We start from the raw sequence: 18,960 nt of genomic DNA, 5'->3' as shown, positions 1-18,960 counted from the left end.
CGTTTTGCATTTCACATTCAACTTGGTGAGTGGGAGACTCATTAGCACTTGTGGTGTTAAGATGCAGAATATGTAATTGCATAACAGTTGTAAACACAAAATAGCTTATTTATTCCCTCCAAACTGTGACCTGGACAATATTTTGATTTTATCTAGTTCTAATGAGAAAACTGGTGAATTTGCACATTTTCATTCATATAAAGTCAGAAAAAACAACATAATTAAAAATTATCATGCATTTGTACTGAAATTATACAAAAGTGACCGCAAAAGATTTAGAAGTGAACAGTTTTTCGAGAATTTTGTAACCCTAACCCTGTAAATCACTATAACGAATCAGCCCCCAAAGAGAGTCCCATCATCGTATCCGGTGATGTTTTTTCTGACTTTCTGTGAATGAAAATGTGTAAAGCCTTGTAGACCGTAATTGAACCTCGCAGCTGTCAACAAGTTCCGGGTGACCAGGATGACGTCAGCCCGTTGGCCCGAGGTAAACACAGTTAGCCGCGGCTAGCGACTGTTGAAGAGCGTGTACTCACCGACTTAAAATGGCAAAGAAAACGGAGGATTTCAGGGATTTGTGGATGTGATTACGTTAAACAAACTATAGCCACGGTACGTTTTTATTTGTACTTCTTATGAGTTAATGTAGCCAGGTAGCATTAGCTTGTTGGGAAATTAAAGGTTGCTAACTGGTCAGCTAACGTTAGCTAAGCTACAACTTCCTATTTTTACTTTACCGTGGCTGTGGCGTTCGGCACCTCTGAAACACTGCTGCTTTCTACAAAAATAACCAACCTTCCTCTAGTTGGCTACTGGTAGTCAACATGTAAAGCGTTTACAGGTTAAATATTCGCTTTAACATGTTGTGTACACTTAGCGGGATGATGCGGGCCCGTTAGCAACACTCAGCTGTCAAGTGAGCTCCGCTAACTCATGACGCGACATTACAGCGCGTCCAAAATAGAGATTACGAAAACAGACATGAGTAAGATAGCTAACCAGCTGAGATACTTGTCTAAACGGCTCCTAAAACAACCCCAGAAATTAACTTGACATGACGTAAATCAGCCTTTTTTATGACATAATAGAACTGTCACTTTACTCTTACACAACTGACCCACTGGAAGAGGCAGCACTGACAACCAGGTATGCATCTGCAGTAATGTACACACTAGAATAATAGTAGTCACCGTGTGCTTAAGTCTGCACTAAAAAGTCTAAAAAACATGGTAGTGACCCACGTTCATGCACAGTTGAGGATGATTTCAGGTATTGCCAAATGCCAAAGATATTGGTATTGCCAAAGATTCTCTAGTTTCAGTCTCTAAACTGAGGATTTGTTGCGTTGTCTTATGTGATAGTAAACTGAAACTTAAGGTTTTGAACGGTTGTTGAATAAAACAAGACATTTGCTGTCGTTTTAGGATTTAGAAAATTATGATTAGTACCTTTCACTTCATTCTGACATTTTGTAAACCAAAAGATCAGTTGTTTAAAAGAGAAACATAATTGGCAGATTAACTGCTGTGCATAATATAACAGCACATGGTTAGATCCTGAAGAGGTCTATATGAGCCCACACAATTTCCCAGAGGAAACGTTTCATAATAACAGAAAATAAGAGGATGCACAATTATGGAAGTCTGTAATAGAATAAAAAAGTATTTTCCAAACCCAAAGAAGCAAGTAGATCGGAACTCAAAAATATGAGTGTTATTGATTACCTCTGAAAGTTTTTCTACTACTTTTTAAAATAATTTTTCAGGTGATGGACAGTTTAGTACTTGGTTGGAAGTGTTAAGTGTTTTTTTTTTTTTTGATCATTGGAATCTAGCCTTTGTGCCATCAGAAGTGGTTTAACACAAGCCATCTTAAATGGCTTAAATGGTGTTACACACATCCAGAAGAAAGAGAGCTTTTATTACAAGGGAGAATGCTAGGACCAACGGCCACTATCATCGGTTTTGTTGGGATATTGTCAAGGGGGCTAGATGAGATAATGGGTGACACGGTATCCATTAGATCGTGCAGTGATATCAGTTGAAGGCAGTTCAACAAATTTAGACCGAGAAAAGAGAAGTTCACTGTAGAAATGGGAGAATTGATGTTGGCCCCGATGTGATCAATCTTACTGACACAGAAGGTAAGAAAGTAAGATTTCTTGACAATCAGCAGCTGATGAAGTTGATTGGTGGCATTGAACAAAATTCTGTGATTGTGATGGTTGGCAAAAATGGTGAATTACTGGTCTCTTGCCTATCTAGCTTTACGGTTACACAATATTAACAAAGCTTTACGCACTAAATAATGAACTTGCACTTTACTGGACATCCACCTGTGTTCAGTTCTGCTGCGTGTTCTTTTAAGGCAGGAAAATCTGACCAGTAATCTGTGAGAAATGGGAATACTTTGACTTTGAATGATCAGATGTGTTGCTGTTTCAGTTAAAAGAGGGTAAGCAGCATGTTGTGGGCAGCTGGTTTTGTTAGTGTTTCTACATGAAACCAGCTGCTTTGTAGAGTCAGCTTCATATTTGTTAGCAGCGTTCAGGGCAACAGGTTGAACCATCCCTGTTGGCGATAACACCCACAAGAGGACAGTAGCTAGGTAGCGGTAAGTTAAATAAAGGAAGAGGTGCTTTAGGAAGACTATTTTAAAATGCTGAGCTGATGTTGAGCAGTTGATCTGTGACATGTTATTGTATCAGGCTCTCAGAGGTCTCGCAGTCAGATAACCGCATAGCGTTATAGATTGTAATTCTAAAGCCTGAAGTGAGCCAGTCAATTTACGGTGAAAATAAGAGCCTGTTGTTCACTGAAGAAGTTTCATACCTCATTATGACATAAATTACACCCATTAATATCCATCAATATGTCAGCTGTGAATGGTGAGGCTGCATAGTTTTAGATTTCTCCATCCACTGATCATTTTTCAGGACATTAATCCTGATCCAGGTCCCAGTATATGATTTGTTTTTAGTTTAGTTACTGCATGTGTTGTTCAAAAATAGTAAAAAGTGTGTGGCTTTGTGGAGATTTGATTACTGCAGGTCTTATTTTCTGAAATATGTTTAACCCAGTGAAAAATTTCCATTGAAAATCTGCTGATGGAAGTAACATCTGGATTTGCCTGTAAATCACTAGAATACTGTAGTGACTGATTTTAAGGATAGGGTAGTGTAAGAATTTCTAATACCATGTATTATAGTTTGCATGATAGACTCTAATAACTACAGACTTTAAAATACTGGTATTACCCATCTATAACGCTCCTTTTTTCTGTGTTGGTTTTCCAGCTCCATCCCTAGATCTTGATCTTTCTCCTCAGCCATGTCGTCACGTGTGTTGCTGCGGCAGCAGCTGATGCGAGAACAAGCCCAGGAGCAGGAGAGACGTGAGGCCCAGCAGCAGGCCTCTGCCTCTCAGCTCCGGGCTTCCGACTCCACTCCAGCCATCTCTGTCACACTGCCCCCAAATGCTGCCCGTCCACCTCCAGCACAGGTGCCTGTGGAGGTGCTGAAGGTAAGAGCATCCTTTGTCTATGGTCATCGCTTGTGTTTGTTATTCAATGCAGTGGGTTTATGTCAGAACACAAGCCCTTAACAACTGTTTAAATGATCAGGTGCAGACCCACTTGGAGAACCCCACCAAGTACCACATCCAGCAGGCACAGAGGCAGCAGGTGAAGCAGTACCTCTCCACCACTCTAGGCAACAAGGCGGTTTCTCAGACCATGGGTGTGTCTCCTGTGCCACAATGCAGTTCTGCCCCTGAAGTTGCTCCTACTGCCAGCAGTGCACCTAACAGTCCCATGGCCCTGCTTAACATCGGATCCAACAAGGAGGAAGTACGAGAAATTCCTCATTTTAAACGTGGTTTAAATTCTTGTGTGTACGGGTTTGATTTGCTGGCTCAGCAGATTACACAACTTTGTAAACTTTGCCTTTCTGCAGACTTACAGTACATTTTTGGAGAAGTTAAATGTCTTACCCTCTGCTCACTTCTTAGTTAATTACTTTTTGTTTGTTCTGCAATGATGTACCCGAAGGTCCCACTGTGATGATGCATGCCTTTTGTCATCGTACCCTTGTTGGCCTGATGTCACAATATGATGTTAAATACTGCACCCACAGTTTAACGATGCCAGCAGTTCTCTTGCACACGTCTCTGTCTTTGAAATTAGGCCTCTTTAGAAGTGTTACATTGGTTTAGATGTTGAATGCTGGCGTTCAGTCTTTACAGAGGATTTTATTTCAAACTCTTTTAGGCAACAAAGCTATATACATACAGTATAGTACGTGTTGATTACTCTCACACTTTTAACACGTAGGGCTTTTTACTTACTTTGTACCACCGGTGTTTTCTCTCATCTACTTTATCTAGATTGACGATGTGATCGACGACATCATTAGTCTTGAATCCAGTTTTAATGACGACATCATTACGTTGATTGACTCAGGTCTTCAGTTGCCTAGCACGGTAAGAAGAACAATGCATTTAACCATGGACACTTCCTTTTTAAAGCTTCCTCTAGAATTTACAGGTTCTTCTTTAACTCCACACTGACAGCGTAACAGTGGATTTCAGGCAGCTCCATCGAACAAACTTTTTACACATGAAGTCTTTTCTGTGAATGGACTGTCTCTTTTATGTGTGGAATGAAGCAGGAATTCAGTGTTGTCGTAGGAGTAAATATATACTTTTGGCACTCACTTACTATTCGTCACAAAAGTGTGGCTTGGGCGGGGTAAGTTAACAGAGGATACAAGATGGGGAGAAGCGAGACAAAGTGAGTTGTGCTCATAAAAGGTATACTGTAAAGCTAGCAGCTTAACAAGTAATTTGCTAGATAGAAAGCGTTTGCCAAACTTCTGCCACAGAACAAAAAATGAGGATTATGGTGATGCTGCTGGAGGAAAAGAAAAAGAACAGTGAGGTAAAAGCATTTTGTGATTTTTAAATAGTTCCATGTAATGTTCAGCTTTAACATGTCACAATGTAATATCAATGGTTGGAGTTTGAGAAAACATAGATGTGCTTTATCCTAAAATAAATTAACTTTTCATGCAAAAATAGGAATGTCAATCATAGGACTAGGTTTGTGTTGAAGGCTGGTTTATGGATTCTCGGAATCATTGTTTTCAAAGTGTAATTGAAAACAATGTTGTCAGCTGTCGTGTTCCACTGTATGACATCTAGTAGCCTTTAAGTGATCCCGCAGCAACCAGCTCTGATTCTATTTTGAACTCGGGGAACTGGTTGTTCTCTGCTTTTAAGAAAGAATGGGGAACACATCCTTTTCACATATCTGCTTCGAGGTTCATGTAAATCAGTGAGCATTTATCACATGTATGTAACACATTCTGTGTCTTGTAGCTCCCAGGAAATCTGTTGGATGTATACCATAGCCCTGGAATGGCAGCACCTACTCTCACTGTCAGCAACTCCTGCCCTGCTGATCTTCCAAAAATTAAAAGGGAAATTACTGGTACCGTAAAATACATGCTACTTACTTTGATTGTTTTTTTTTCTATGTTCAGGAGAACTTATTTTAGAGTTGGATAACATTTTTGGAATCATAATATGAAACACAATAAGAATCTATATCTTTCAGATGCAGACGCCAAAGCACTAATGAAAGAAAGGCAGAAGAAAGACAACCATAACCTCAGTAAGTCAAGCTTTATTTTACATTATTTCAAGCACTTGTGTTGAATGGTAATGCAGTAAAACCAGGACTACAGTGTGACAAGCAGCTTCCTAACTACAAGGTTATGTACTTTGGCCTCTCTTTTTGTCTGCTCATATCCTTATATCCTGTCATTCTTGCTTTACTACAGTTGAGAGGAGGCGGAGATTCAACATTAATGACCGTATAAAGGAACTTGGTACCCTGATACCCAAGTCAAGTGATCCGTAAGTGTGGCCTGGTTTTTCAGGATAGTTATTTTGCATATCTGAATAACTTAATAAAAATGAAACTACAATACTTGAATTGAATGCCTGCAACCGTTGTGTAGTAAAGAAAAAACCTAATCTTGTTTCTGTTGTGTTTCCTTTCCTCACCGCCTCTGCAATATTTACTGATGTTATGACAGTGAGATGCGCTGGAATAAAGGCACTATTCTGAAAGCCTCTGTAGACTACATCAGGAAGTTACAGAAGGAGCAACAGAGAGCCAAGGATGTCGAGATGCGTCAGAAAAAGCTGGAGCAAGCAAACCACAGTTTAATGTTACGCATCCAGGTCAGTATTTGTTGTTTAGGTAGAAGGAGACATGCACAGTACAATTATTCTAAAACTGACGCATTTTAACAGTCAATGACGGAAACATTGTATCTTTAATAAACTCAGTGGTGACACTGTGATAATTCAACTTTTTCATGTTACAATAAATGACTGGTTATGATTGTTAAATTCACTGTGTGTAGACATTGAAGGTGCACTGTGGAGTTTATAACCACTAGTGGTGCTGTTGAGCAATATCAGGATGCGTAAGCGTGCCACAGATGATTCACATTACTGCAGAGTTGAGAAAGAGAACTAATGGTGTACAATTATTAATCTGCATCCTTTAAACAATCTGTAAAGATTTATCTTGTTAATTAAGTGGGAAATTGCTGAAGTATGAGCTTACATTTAAGTCTGCCTTCATGAGTTTGTTTTTATTTTGAACCTAAAATTGATCAGTTCTTGTTTTTAAATCTTTTTAGGACATTTTTAGTCCCAGAATTTTAGTCCCAGAAATCTGCACTTGGTTATCCCACACTCTCAAGCTTTAATCAAATGCAATGTCATGTAGTTGATAAAGCTAAAATTTACTTTTTAAAGTTATGTTTATTGTAGAGACATTACTTTTCACTGGCAAAATGCACAAAGAGATGGCTGGGTTCAGGAAAATAATGACATTTTTCAGTCGTTCCAGGACATGACATTTGAATGCATGTGTGTTCTTTTCAGGAGCTGGAAATGCAGGCACGGCTCCACGGCCTCTCCACTGCCAACAGCATCTCATCTAGTCTGAGCTCCGATACCTCCCTGCTCCAGCAGCAGCCAGTCCCACAGAGCGGCCAGTCCCTGCCTCCCAGTGCAGGAGCAGCCTCCTCCTTTAACCTCCTCAGCATGGGTGCTACAGCCGTTGGACCTCCTCTGCCAGCCTCTTTCCTGTCACCGCCCTCCTCGGACTCTCCAGCAGGAATCACCATCAGCAGCCCTCTGGACATGGGCAGCCTGAGCTTTGCCGAGCTAGACGACCCCTCCGCCTCAGCACTCTATCCTGACGTGGGTTTGGGAGACATTCTCATGGACGAGGGTTGCACCTTGTCTCCAGAGAGGGTGGAGGAGCCCCTGTTTTCTCCTTTGTCACCAGGTGCCTCTAAAACCAGCAGTCGCAGGAGCAGCCTTGAAATGGACGAGGACTTGTGATAAGCTCTGCGTGGAGGTCACGCAGCCAGAGAGACTGTCTGTAGGGATGAGAATGTCAGGAAGTGCAGTCTATCTTCAAATAACGTGAGTCTATTGATAGCACTGTAGAACTGAACTTCGTAAAGCAAAAATAGCTAACATTAAGATCAAAAAACTAACATCAACTTTGCATCAGGAGAAAGTTCTTGATTTTCTTTGCCATACAGACCTAATTGTTATTGTTCCTGTTTGGAGCTGGTCAAATGATTATGTCTGGGTTTATAAATGCAATCTTATTAAAATGGAATATTGTATAATAGGGACATTAAGAAATTATTACATTAAATAGTTTTTAAGATTTTCTTCAGAGATTTAAGAGGGATATAAAGTTTGCTTGAATTTATTATGTGCTCATTTATAAGAAAGAAAGCTGTGAGGTTTCTTTTTCATGACATTGGCATAACAAACTGGTTGAGAGATGCCAAGATATTTGTTTTGTTTTTTTCAACTGACTGGAATCAGGGTTTGTTAATAGCAGTCGCATGCTCATTCTTGTTGGGTTGTTTCACCAGCAGCTACAGAAGGGATCTTTGTAAAGTGAATTGGCACATTGTTGAAATATTTACTTCATATTGTATATAAGAATATTTTATTTTGAGCAATTTTATTGCACCTTATTTTATGGCAGTCTATGCATTTTATGAAAGCTTTTGTCTTGTTTTATTACCATTACACACAGTCGACAGCTAACGCCCAGGATGCATGTATTTGTAATAAACCTTAAGAGCAGTGGAAAATCACTTGCTGCTGCAGCTAGGTAGCCAAAGCAGGACTTCTTCCAGAGTAGCTACAAATTACAAATCAACATTTTATTTTTTGAATATATTCACTGAGTCACTATGAGAAATGCAGAACAATTTTATCCTTTTACAATAGTACTGTAGTTCATCACATATTTTTTTGATACCTGAATAATCCTTTGATAAGTAGTTTTTCCTGACTAATATACGTGTTGTCAGTGATTGTCTTCATTAACCTTGGTGATCACTGAGTGATTTTACGGTTAGCATGTTCCACCAAGATTGTGGCTTTTTTGTTTTTCCTGACGATCAAAATTGATTAGAACTAACAATACATTATTGCTCATTGTAGAATGAATTCAGAAGGCTTTGACCTTCTTTTACAGCAACCACTATCCTCATGTTTGTAATAATAAGGTATAACTGTTTGCAGTGTGAAATCTGCAACACATTTATTATTCTATGAAATAGCCACAAACTTTAGAAAGGCATTTAATTTGTCAGATGCTTGATGCAACCTTATGTACAGTTAATGAATGTGTGTTTGAAAAAGTACCTGCATATTTGTGTGTTGTTTTTTTTTTTTACACTGACGTACTGTATTTGAGAATTGCTTTTTGGTTTCCTTCAACATGTCTTTTCAAAGTTAGTGATATGCTTGAATTTTAAACTATATTTGAGCCGTGGTAACACAAAAACAAATCAATTGATGCAGCCAAAAAACATCTTTTTTTTTAAAATTTTTTTTTTAGTTCACAGTCTTGAGTGACACTGATTAGTGTTTACCTTTCAGTGAGGGAAAAGTCGCTGATTTAAGGTGTCTCTCCTGTTTTTGAGCTAAAAGCAGCTCCACTCCATAGCTCAGTGCTGCAAATTGTGTTGTTCTTAGTCCCATAAGATTAATTACCAGTGGTCAGCTTTTTCTGCTCATACTCAACTGCTCTCCACGATATTAACCATGTCTTACCCCTACATATATTTGAGTGCTAACATGGACTGTTAATCCTCTACGTGCTACAGGTAACATTTGTGTCTTGTCCTTACAAGTTGGCTTTCAGAAGATTGTAATAAATAAATGATTCCCACAGGTTCATGTTTGAATGTGATTATTTGCTTGCAGCCAGATGTTAGTGGTACAGCATTTGAGAGATTTCCATTGCCAGGTCCAGGCACTCTGTAGCCTGGAGGCAGATATCACAGATGGGACAGTCACACAGGCAGCAGCGGACACCCAGACACCTGCAGAAGTCACAGTGGTGGGTGACGTCCAGGAGAGGCTGCAGGGCGTTGGACTCGCAGCCGCACAGTGATGAGCACAGAGACCAAACACATGCATTACAGCCTCTCACCGTAGCCAATAAACAGTCCAGTGGGTGGCAGAACAGGCAGGCCAAAAGGATTGAAGCACAGAGGTCTCATGGAGGGGAAGGTAGTGAGCAAGAAAAGAGAAGAAAGCTTCAGTTGAAGGAAAAAGCTTCAAGAGATAAGCAACAGTGTTATTAGCAACACAATGTGGTGTCCTTACCGTCTCCATGTGTTGGCTCACTGCGGACCGTAGTGGTTTTGAGCCTCTCTTGACTCCTGCTGATAGATGTGAATGACTGACTCACTTCATAGACGGTGCAAGCCTCCATGGAAGGTGGCAGCAGGGCACATAGAGGCTGTGGCTGGTCTTTCTTCACAGAACATGGGCCACAGATGGATACTGCTCGGGTCTCTTTGCCCTTTGGCTTATTATGCAAATTGGATTCAGTGGGGACCCCTGCATCGGACACACAAATAAACAAATAACATCCTCATGAAAAATGTTTTGCAAGGAAATAGCCATTAAAGTCGAGTTAATAGGCTAAAGTACCTATTGTTTTATTTGGGAATGTGTTCTCAGGAAAGTCATGTGAAGATAATTCAGTGTCCTCAGTGGAGATCTGCTCTAAACTAGAGACTTCAGCCAGAGATCCTGTGAGACAACAAACAAGGTGGTCTATATAAATCACAATGATTTTATTATATAACAAAGTCAAAGTTTCCAATCCATCACTTACAGTTAAAATGTGGATATACCTGTTTGATCAGCAGTGGTGTTGTCAGGCACAATGGATGACTCTGAAGCAGTGATCAGTGAGTCCTGGAGCTTTGATTGGTTGCCGTGTTCATCATCCATCTTTTCATTCTTAACTGTGGAATTGAATTTGGCATCCATCATGGCATCCACTTAAATATGTCATTCAGTCTCTTGGGGAAAAAAAAAAAGAAAGACAATCAACTAGGGCTGCAAAGGAGGCCAAAACGAAGGAGGAGTCCTATCAATCTGAGTGCAAATTATAAGAAATAAATTCATCAGAAGAGAATGTGTTTGCTGTAAACTTGCTACTTTTGTTAAACTGGAATAATCCACTTACAAGTATTGTAGTATAAAAATATAACATTAAACTTCATAATTCTGTGTAGATACCACAAACCCAGAGTCAGATCTGTAGCTGAGGTTTCGCTGTAGCTGAGCTGTTAGTGATGAGTCATCTTGGAAAATTACATCTACAGCAAAGTTAATGTATTATTAAAATCCATTTTTGAAATGTTTATGATATAGATGAAAGGTGGCACAGGGATATCCTGACAGCTATATGGGAATGTAAGTGATCTGGATTTCACTATTTGTTAATATTTCATGTAGTACCTCAAGTACTTTACCTTATGTGAAAGGTTGAGAGTTTTTATTCACATATGCAGGTGAAAACACATTGATTTCACCTATTTGAAATATTTTGGCAAATTTCAAAAGTATTTGTATGTAGGTAATTATAGGTAATCAGTAATCAGTCAAAGTGGATAACGGTGTTGAAAATAAATCATAATTATTCATTGTAATCAACAGCAACAGCATGCATTTAGGAGACATTTTATGAGATTCATTACTGTAATATGCAGAAATCCTGCTGTTTATCTCTTCTTATTGCTCTCTGTAGGTTTAGAGTATTGTAAGAAACAAATTTTACTTACTTTTCATGAAATATTCTAGAAGTAGACGATCAAGTGTGAAGCTTCAATCAAACAAACCAGACGCATCCTCTTTAAGTACATTCCTCACAATGACCTGTCAGCTGTCAGCAGTGGTGCTGTAGCTGCATCACAAAGGATCTCTCTCCTGTCTCTGCATGATTTCCTCTGGGTTTGAGTATGAGTGTGTGTGTGTGTTTGTGTGTGTGTGTGTGTGTGTGTTTGTGTGGTTGTGTGTGTGTGAGAATGAGTCAGAGTGCATGTCCATTAAACGCAAGAACAAGAATGGTTGTATTAATATTGCTTATTAAGATAGACAGGTGTTTGTGTACATCTACTGACTTTAAATGTGAGTAAAGCTGCCACAAACAGTCGATTAATCAATTATTCAATCGATAGAAAATTAATTTGTAACTATTTTTGATAATCGAATAACTGTTTTAGTCATTTGTTAAGCAAAAATGACATTTGCTGGTTGTAGCTTCTCAAATGTGAGGATTTGAGGCTTTTCTGTAACGTGTACACATGATAGTAAACTGAATATCTTAGCAAATATTAACATAGCTTTTAATTAAACAATATTATTATGTTTATTGTAGTTGAAGTTTACATATTGCTCTACATGAGACTGTGAGAATAAGTTCATCATTTCAGGCCAAGGTTATAATATGTCACTCTGATTTACAGTATGTTGAACCGTGTGCTAAAAAAAAACCCGCGCCATTCGTAACAAATCCAACGGGTGGCGATGTTGCAACATTGGATGTTAATTTTCCACCAGAGAAGAAGAAAACCGACCAATGACTATTTTCCGAGTAGTAACGAGTCCGGCCGCTTTTAAGCGATGTTATGTCCGCGGAGACGAATCCGTTTACTTAGCTTAGCTGGCTAATAGGTTCGTTGTCCAATGTGACGTTTGTTGCCTTTCAACTATATTTGCAGAACAACCACAGGCTGTACAGATCTCACATAATGGCAAGTATAAAAAAAACTTGAATTTTTTTGTCAAACTTACGATTTGGCTTAATAGCGTTAAGCTACTTGAAGTCGGTCGGTGAAAACACGGCCTAAGTTATACCCGACAGGAGCATGTCTTCCTCTAAACTGTTGTGATCCAACGCATGTCGTTTAAACAGAAGTCCTGTAAATACTGAATGATATAAGTGTAAATTTGATTTGACAATTGTGTGAGTAAGTTATGTAACACAGAAAAGATGGCTAGCTGGGAAACGTTAGTCATGACACAGTTTTGTGTGTAAACAAAGTAGCTGGGTTAGCTGTTTGCCTTGAACTGCTAACTTAAGTTGGCTTACCAACTCTTCATATTTTTTCAATAATATCTACATTTCATTGTCTACATATCAAAGCACTTTCATTGAAATTTCAAGCTAGAAGTAACGACCTTAACTAACGTCGCTAGTTATTAAATCAGCGTGATAGCATCACAAACGTACTACACGCCTACTTTATACTGCAGAATGATCAACATATTCTCCAAGAAATGAAGGAGCAGGTATGAAGAGAGAGAGAGAGACATTGGATATAATGACAGTGAGACGAATGTCCTCTTTTATAATATATTAGTTTGGGAGAGTGCTACAGCATAATTACTTTATTTTATTTTATTTAATCTTCATTCAATCAGGCTGTGTCATTGAGATTAAGATCTCTTTTCCAAGAGAGACATGAGAACAAGAAACATTCATGAGACAAAGACACAGTGAGCAAACAGCATCAACACAACTACACTATAAACAAGGATTTGATAAAAACAGTTTCAAGAATCCTAATAACTTAAGATAATAAAGCTTTAAAATCTCCAAGAGGAGTGAAAGACTCAAGTTTGAGGGCAGTTTGTAGTTCATCCTATTTACAAAGGTGCAATTACAAGGTGTAATTACTTGATTCAAATGAGAGAAGAGATGTGAAGTAGTTTGGAAGCTTCAACAGTAGAGCTTTATAGATGAATAACATGAGACGGCTATTTCTTCTTGACTGTAAGGATGTCTTTAACACAGAGAGAAGAATAGTCATTAAACACTAATGGGCCTGTATGGTGGGAAAATGCAAAATAATGACCAACGTAGGAGAAATTAATGAGCCAGAGCTACTCTGCTCTGTTACTTCAGAAGCAAAAACATTAAAAGCACACCTGAAGCCTTTTGCTCACCTTTGGAATTGAGAAAAATGTCCTGCAGCTCGGCAGTCAGTTATTATTGGTGCTTGGTGTAATGCCATATGTAGTGATGTAGTTTGTGATGCATGTTTTACTGTGTTTTTCAGGACAGTGAAATGTCAGACATTGACCCTATACCAGGGCCTGAAACCAGTAGTATGGAGGGGGAGAACGCTCCTCTTTACTGTATCTGCCGGAAACCAGACATCAACTGCTTCATGATGTAAGGTCACACAATCAGCGGTGCTGTTTCAGTCAGTCAGTTACTGGGTAGGGATGCAACCATGCTCATACAATATGTTTCTCCCACTGATAGTGGCTGTGATAACTGCAATGAGTGGTTCCACGGGCACTGTATTAACATCACTGAGAAGATGGCGAAGGCAATCCGGGAATGGTACTGCATGAGATGTAGAGGTGATGATGAATTATTCTCTTATCACAGCATTTAAGAGTGCCATGCTTAGCATTACATATATCATGAAACCAGTCAAATAAACCAGGACATAATTGTTTTATTCTTCTTGTCACCAGATAAAAACCCCTTGTTGGAAATAAAGTATAGAAAAGAAAAGAAAAACCGGGAGAAGGAGGCTGACTCTGACAGAGGTGAAAAACAGTACAGCACCCCAAGTACTCCGGACTATAAGAGTGAAAGGCGGCGTGGATCAAAAGTAAGTTGCATATAAATATCTTAAGCCCCTTTCACACATGCACTGCAACCCTAAAGTTATCCTGACGTTACCTGGAGGAGCTGTATGTGAGAACGCAAATGTCTGAATCAGTCAGACCGGACATTAAATGGACTTTACCCTGCCAGCTCCATGGTACAAAGTCTTTGTAATGTCCGATTGAGCTTATGTGTGAATATTCTCCGGAGAATTCACAGCAAGCGATTGGGCGTGTTGATGATGGTGAGAACATGTCTGACACGTATAATCTCCTGTTGTGTGCTACATGTGTGAAAGGGCAGCTCTGGACAATGTCTGGACCTGATTCTCTTGACATTGTCTGGAGTTCATATGAGAAAACAGCTTTAGTTTGTCTCTCTTGATCATTTTGCACATACGTTTTAAAGTGAAAACCTCATCTTATATTGAAAACTAAAATAACACAAAAAGCTTGCTGTCATAGCAACATTGACTCATTTTTTAACCATGAGGTGAACATGCAGGATGTCAAACACAAGGTTTCATGGGATGTAATGGCTGTTATTGTCCATTATTTTATTTTTTCAGGTAAAGCGTTCTGTCCGTATGTGTGGGGAATGTGAGCCCTGCAGAAGAACTGAGGACTGCGCCCAGTGTGACTTCTGCAAAGACATGAAGAAGTTTGGGGGCCCCAACAAAATAAGACAGAAGTGCAGATTTAGGCAATGTGAAGTTCGAGCAAGGGTAAGTGACTTTATCTTTGTCTTGTTTTTAAATTAGATTGTGACATCAGAGTGTAGCAGAGTATTAAAAAGTCTGGATTGGGCAACGTCTACAGATGTCGTATGTTTGAAAATCTAAATAAGAGGGCCTGAACAAGACGAGTATTCCTGATGCTATTTTCTATTAATTGGTCCAAGTGTGCAGACTTATGCTGTACAGTTAGAATTTTTGCATTGTGAAAAACGCAAGCTTATACAGTGACCCTTTACTGAAAATGATCTTATGTAGTAATAATTAATAAATGAATAAATGAATGTATGAATAAATAAATATAGCCGCAAGCAGCAATCATTCCAAGCACTTGTGAAAAATCGCAAAATTTGACATTTTTAGAGCAGAAGACCAGATGCAGATGACTTGAGAGGCTACAATGATGAAAGAATTTTGACTCTAGGCCAGGCAGTTTTTGATATAATTGTGAAAATGTAAACTTGATTGGTACAGCGCCACCTTGAGGACAATGAGTGTCATTTTATGTGCCTGAGTAGTGGGTAGAGTTTACAACCCACCTGCCAGTTTTTTTTGGTCTTACGGTTTTTGCTGCACAAACACTTTTAGTAGAGAAAAAGAAAGAAAGAAGTATAATGAGAACAAGAACAATAGGGCTGTAGCAGCGAGCTTCACTGATTGGACCCCTAATAATAGTAATAAAGCCACATTCATAAATCTTGCATGGTGCCATTTCAAAACTATAAAGTTGTTTTTATATTAGAAACTTAAAAGATCCATCTTTTTTCAATCCCTGAAGTGATTAGCACTCCCTCATCTCTGATGTACTTGTGCAGTCCCTTGTGGCTACTCCGGAAATGTGCAACTTGTTGCCTCTTGTTTTGTACAGAAAATGCTGCGTGTGAAGGATGAGGAATTCTCTTTGCGGGAAAGGAGGGAGAACTCCTACCACAGGCGCCGACGGTACTCTGAGGACTATGACAGTGAGGCAGATCTCTACCAGCAGTACAAGGCAGCAGGACTCAACCACAACATGGTAGCACAACAGTTCACGCCGTATTTGTTCACATAAACCTGCTCATTTGTAGATGCACTCAAACAGATGTCATCCATGTGTCAGTAGATGTATGTTTAGCAGTTCTTTGCTCTCTTTTCACCCAGGCATGGGGTAGTGATGATGATGATGAACCGCCTTTCAGTCCCGTCATGCGTAAGAAAGCGGTGAAGGTGAAGCACGTCAAGAGACGAGAAAAGAAGTTTGACAAGAAGGTAAGATTTCTGTTTCCTCATGAAATGTACTGCCAGGTGTTAATAAATGGTGGTAACATTTGTTCTGCTACCTTTTTTATTCCAAAAAAAAAAATCTGTGCAGAAAGAGTCGCGGCGCCACAAGCAGAAGCAGAAGCACAAGGACAAAAACAGACACAGCGAGAAGGGGGATATCCGGGATAACGGAGGGCAGCATCAGTGTCTGGGGCCAAGCTGTGTAGAGGCAGCAAGACCCAACTCCAAATACTGCTCTGAGGAATGTGGCATGAAGTTAGCTGCCAAGTAAGAACTCTCACTTTCACCTTTCATGCCAGGAACACCAGTTCTGCCACAGGGACAGATACAGTATTTCAGAAACCTGCTTAGAACAAACAAAGCCTAAAGTGAATTTAAATACATTCAGTTCATTTGATTTGCTGCTCACTGGAGTTGTCTGAGGAGGGTAAAGTGAAGGGCATGGTCAAATACTGTTTGCTTCTACTGCCTCTAGCACTTGTTCCTATTCAAATGAGTACTATTGCTCCACCTAGTGTTAGAAGGTTTAAATGAACACAAAGAAATATCTGGTAAAATGGCTCAGACCAGTTTTTTGCAGTTTTTTGATTGTTTATTTGTTGTCTGATTTATTGGGATTATTACGTTGGCTTTTGTTGGGAATTTATGATGAATCTGATCAGATTGTGGTTTTAAAAATGTATTCAGGTTCAGGTTCAAGTATGGCTGTTTATTCTCCTGCTTCTGCCTCTGTCATCCTTAATGTAGTGTCTCATGGTCTGAATAGTGTTTCTGATACTTTCCCACTGCACAAACTAATTTACAGTTGAAGTGCAAATCTGATTATGTTCATGTTCTATGTTTTTTTTTTTTTTTTTACTTTGAAATGCGTTAATCTGTTTCCATGTCGATCCGCAGCCGGATCTATGAGATTCTCCCTCAGCGCATCCAGCAGTGGCAGCAGAGTCCCTGCATCGCCGAGGAGCACGGCAAGAAGCAGCTGGAGCGCATCCGCCGGGACCAGCAGAACGCCCGGCTGCGCCTCACCGAGATGGAGCGCCGCTTCCACGAACTGGAGGGCATCATCGCCAAGGCCAAGCAGCAGGCGGTGCAGCAGGACGAGGAGGTGAGTCGGCAGCGATCTGCCTGCTTGTTCATTCAGTTACACTCCTTGTTCTTGTCAATGAAATGCTTTGGCTTATGTTATCAGGTGAATGAAGGTGATAGCGAGGACACGGACCTGCAGATTTTCTGTGTGTCTTGTAGTCATCCCATCAATCCAAAAGTGGCTCTGAGACATATGGAGAGATGTTACGCAAAGGTGATTATTTCCATTAGGGTTTTTTTTTTCTTCCAAGCATGAGATGTAAACATAAACAAAAGCACATGGCCTACTTGTAACATTTCTATCCTTAATCTTCATATCTGAACAGTATGAGAGTCAGACCTCCTTTGGTTCCATGTACCCTACAAGAATTGAGGGGTAAGAAAAAGATATCTCAAATTGTATAGAGTTTTTCTCAGTGAAGTCACTTTACTGATTCTTTTTTTTTTCCCTCCACAGAGCAACCAGACTCTTCTGTGATGTGTACAATCCCCAAAGCAAGACTTACTGTAAGAGGCTTCAGGTTTTGTGTCCAGAACATTCCAGAGATCCTAAGGTCAGCCAGTTATAAAACTTGCAGTACAATTTCTATCAATCACTAAAAACTGTGAAAACCTGTGAAGGATAAAGCAGTGTTTATGTGGAGTCTGCGATCTTTCATGTTTTTTTTTTTTTTTTTTTCTCCTCCGGTGTCCAGATCCCAGTGGATGAGGTGTGTGGATGTCCTCTGGTGAAGAATGTGTTTGAGCTGACAGGAGAGTACTGCAGAGTCTCTAAAAGGAAATGCAACAAACATTACAACTGGGAAAAGCTCAGGAGGGCTGAGGTAGACCTGGAGCGAGTCAGGGTGGTAAGTTGATTGTGGATTTGGTGTAAAGAGACGTAACTTCTGGTATTTATTGGGAATTCTGCAGCTTTTCTTTTGGAAATGTCAAAGAAAATCCTACATTTGATGATATTTGCATCCATCCAGTCAGATGTAGTTGTACATTCAGTAGACCTCTTCTTCTTCATTAACCTGTTTTTCTTCTTCCCTACAGTGGTACAAATTGGACGAGCTCTTTGAACAGGAGCGTAATGTCAGGACTGCTATGACCAACAGAGCCGGTCTGCTTGCTCTGATGTTGCACCAGACTATTCAGCACGACCCTTTGACGACTGATCTCCGTAGCAACAAGGATAGGTAGTCAACCTAGTCTGCATCTGTCCTCAGATCTGTAGATCACTGTACATAACAAGAGACATGAGTGTGAGGGTTTTAACTTGTAGATCGGTTACTACCATTTTGATGTGAACTGATTTTGTAACTAAATAATTATTTTAAATCTTTGTATGATAATTCACTCAAAGTGGTAAATGGATATATATTTTTCCTGACTGCGGTTAGATGAATTACTGCTGATTGAAAACTGCTGTTTTTGGTATGAACGCCCTAAATAAAAACCTTTAACTTGCATTTATTTCATCATTTCTGTTGGCCTTTCTACACTTTATGCCTTTGATTTATGAGTATTACAACTTCAGTGGTCCATCCTTCTCCACCATGAAGATGCCATTGATAGCATGAAAACAGTTTGTTTCATATTTGATTCTCCAGTATTATTTTTCTAAAGTCTTAATAAGGTTAGCCTAGGTTTTATAGGATAATATTTAAAGGACTCAGGCAATGGCACAAAATGCCCTCAACCGGTCTTGTGAAGTAAGACAAATAAGGTTTTGCATTATTAACACCTCTTTTTTCTTTTTTGTAAAACATTTACCATACATCATTTGAATAAGAAACGTTCATATGCCTGCTGATTATAGTACAAGCTGCTTAATGCAATTGGGCATG

The 18,960-nt window shown here is 39.5% G+C and overlaps 3 protein-coding genes across 8 annotated transcripts; 2 read left to right on the top strand and 1 right to left on the bottom strand.

The window, feature by feature from the left end:
* The first annotated feature begins 433 nt into the window (after window positions 1–433).
* On the top strand, window positions 434–9,299 carry tfe3b (transcription factor binding to IGHM enhancer 3b). The gene is made up of 9 exons (XM_042406188.1): window positions 434–615; window positions 3,299–3,524; window positions 3,625–3,849; window positions 4,386–4,481; window positions 5,379–5,490; window positions 5,617–5,673; window positions 5,843–5,918; window positions 6,101–6,248; window positions 6,963–9,299. The coding sequence occupies exons 2-9, from the start codon at window positions 3,333–3,335 to the stop codon at window positions 7,425–7,427; spliced, it is 1,371 nt and encodes a 456-aa protein (XP_042262122.1). The 5' UTR covers window positions 434–615; window positions 3,299–3,332; the 3' UTR covers window positions 7,428–9,299.
* si:dkey-245f22.3 (uncharacterized protein LOC492819 homolog) lies at window positions 8,821–13,430 on the bottom strand. 6 transcript variants are annotated; one of them, XM_042406190.1, is made up of 6 exons: window positions 12,216–13,430; window positions 11,204–11,368; window positions 10,268–10,438; window positions 10,062–10,163; window positions 9,732–9,968; window positions 8,821–9,620 (listed from the first exon to the last, which is right to left on the bottom strand). In XM_042406190.1, exons 3-6 carry the CDS (start codon window positions 10,407–10,409, stop codon window positions 9,334–9,336), a joined length of 768 nt encoding a protein of 255 aa, XP_042262124.1. In that variant the 5' UTR covers window positions 10,410–10,438; window positions 11,204–11,368; window positions 12,216–13,430; the 3' UTR covers window positions 8,821–9,333. The 6 variants fall into 6 exon arrangements, with proteins under 6 accessions (XP_042262124.1, XP_042262127.1, XP_042262126.1 ...); XM_042406193.1 differs by having other exon boundaries at window positions 11,204–11,244; XM_042406192.1 differs by lacking the exon at window positions 11,204–11,368.
* Window positions 12,002–18,582, top strand: cxxc1b (CXXC finger protein 1b). The gene is made up of 14 exons (XM_042406187.1): window positions 12,002–12,175; window positions 13,484–13,599; window positions 13,693–13,793; window positions 13,911–14,050; window positions 14,615–14,770; window positions 15,648–15,794; window positions 15,920–16,027; window positions 16,131–16,309; window positions 16,940–17,147; window positions 17,232–17,342; window positions 17,455–17,504; window positions 17,586–17,682; window positions 17,824–17,976; window positions 18,167–18,582. Exons 1-14 carry the CDS (start codon window positions 12,173–12,175, stop codon window positions 18,311–18,313), a joined length of 1,716 nt encoding a protein of 571 aa, XP_042262121.1. The 5' UTR covers window positions 12,002–12,172; the 3' UTR covers window positions 18,314–18,582.
* The last annotated feature ends 378 nt before the right edge of the window (window positions 18,583–18,960 follow it).

Source organism: Thunnus maccoyii, chromosome 3 (genome assembly GCF_910596095.1).
Source record: "Thunnus maccoyii chromosome 3, fThuMac1.1, whole genome shotgun sequence".
NCBI classification, from domain to species: domain Eukaryota; kingdom Metazoa; phylum Chordata; class Actinopteri; order Scombriformes; family Scombridae; genus Thunnus; species Thunnus maccoyii.
This window is presented reverse-complemented; position numbering and strand designations above follow the sequence as displayed.

Bases quoted from the DNA above. Each gene is read 5' to 3' on its own strand.
- cxxc1b (XM_042406187.1), top strand. The intron at 16,028-16,130 runs GTAAGATTTCTG...AAATCTGTGCAG, and splicing joins AAAAGAAGTTTGACAAGAAG to AAAGAGTCGCGGCGCCACAA. The intron at 17,505-17,585 runs GTAAGAAAAAGA...TTCCCTCCACAG, and splicing joins TACCCTACAAGAATTGAGGG to AGCAACCAGACTCTTCTGTG.
- tfe3b (XM_042406188.1), top strand. From the start codon at position 3,333: ATGTCGTCACGTGTGTTGCTGCGGCAGCAGCTGATGCGAGAACAAGCC. The intron at 4,482-5,378 runs GTAAGAAGAACA...TGTGTCTTGTAG, and splicing joins GTCTTCAGTTGCCTAGCACG to CTCCCAGGAAATCTGTTGGA. The intron at 6,249-6,962 runs GTCAGTATTTGT...TGTTCTTTTCAG, and splicing joins GTTTAATGTTACGCATCCAG to GAGCTGGAAATGCAGGCACG.
- si:dkey-245f22.3 (XM_042406190.1), bottom strand. From the start codon at position 10,409: ATGATGGATGCCAAATTCAATTCCACAGTTAAGAATGAAAAGATGGAT. The intron at 9,969-10,061 runs GTACTTTAGCCT...TGTCCGATGCAG, and splicing joins ATTCCCAAATAAAACAATAG to GGGTCCCCACTGAATCCAAT. The intron at 9,621-9,731 runs GTAAGGACACCA...CCCCTCCATGAG, and splicing joins TGAGCCAACACATGGAGACG to ACCTCTGTGCTTCAATCCTT.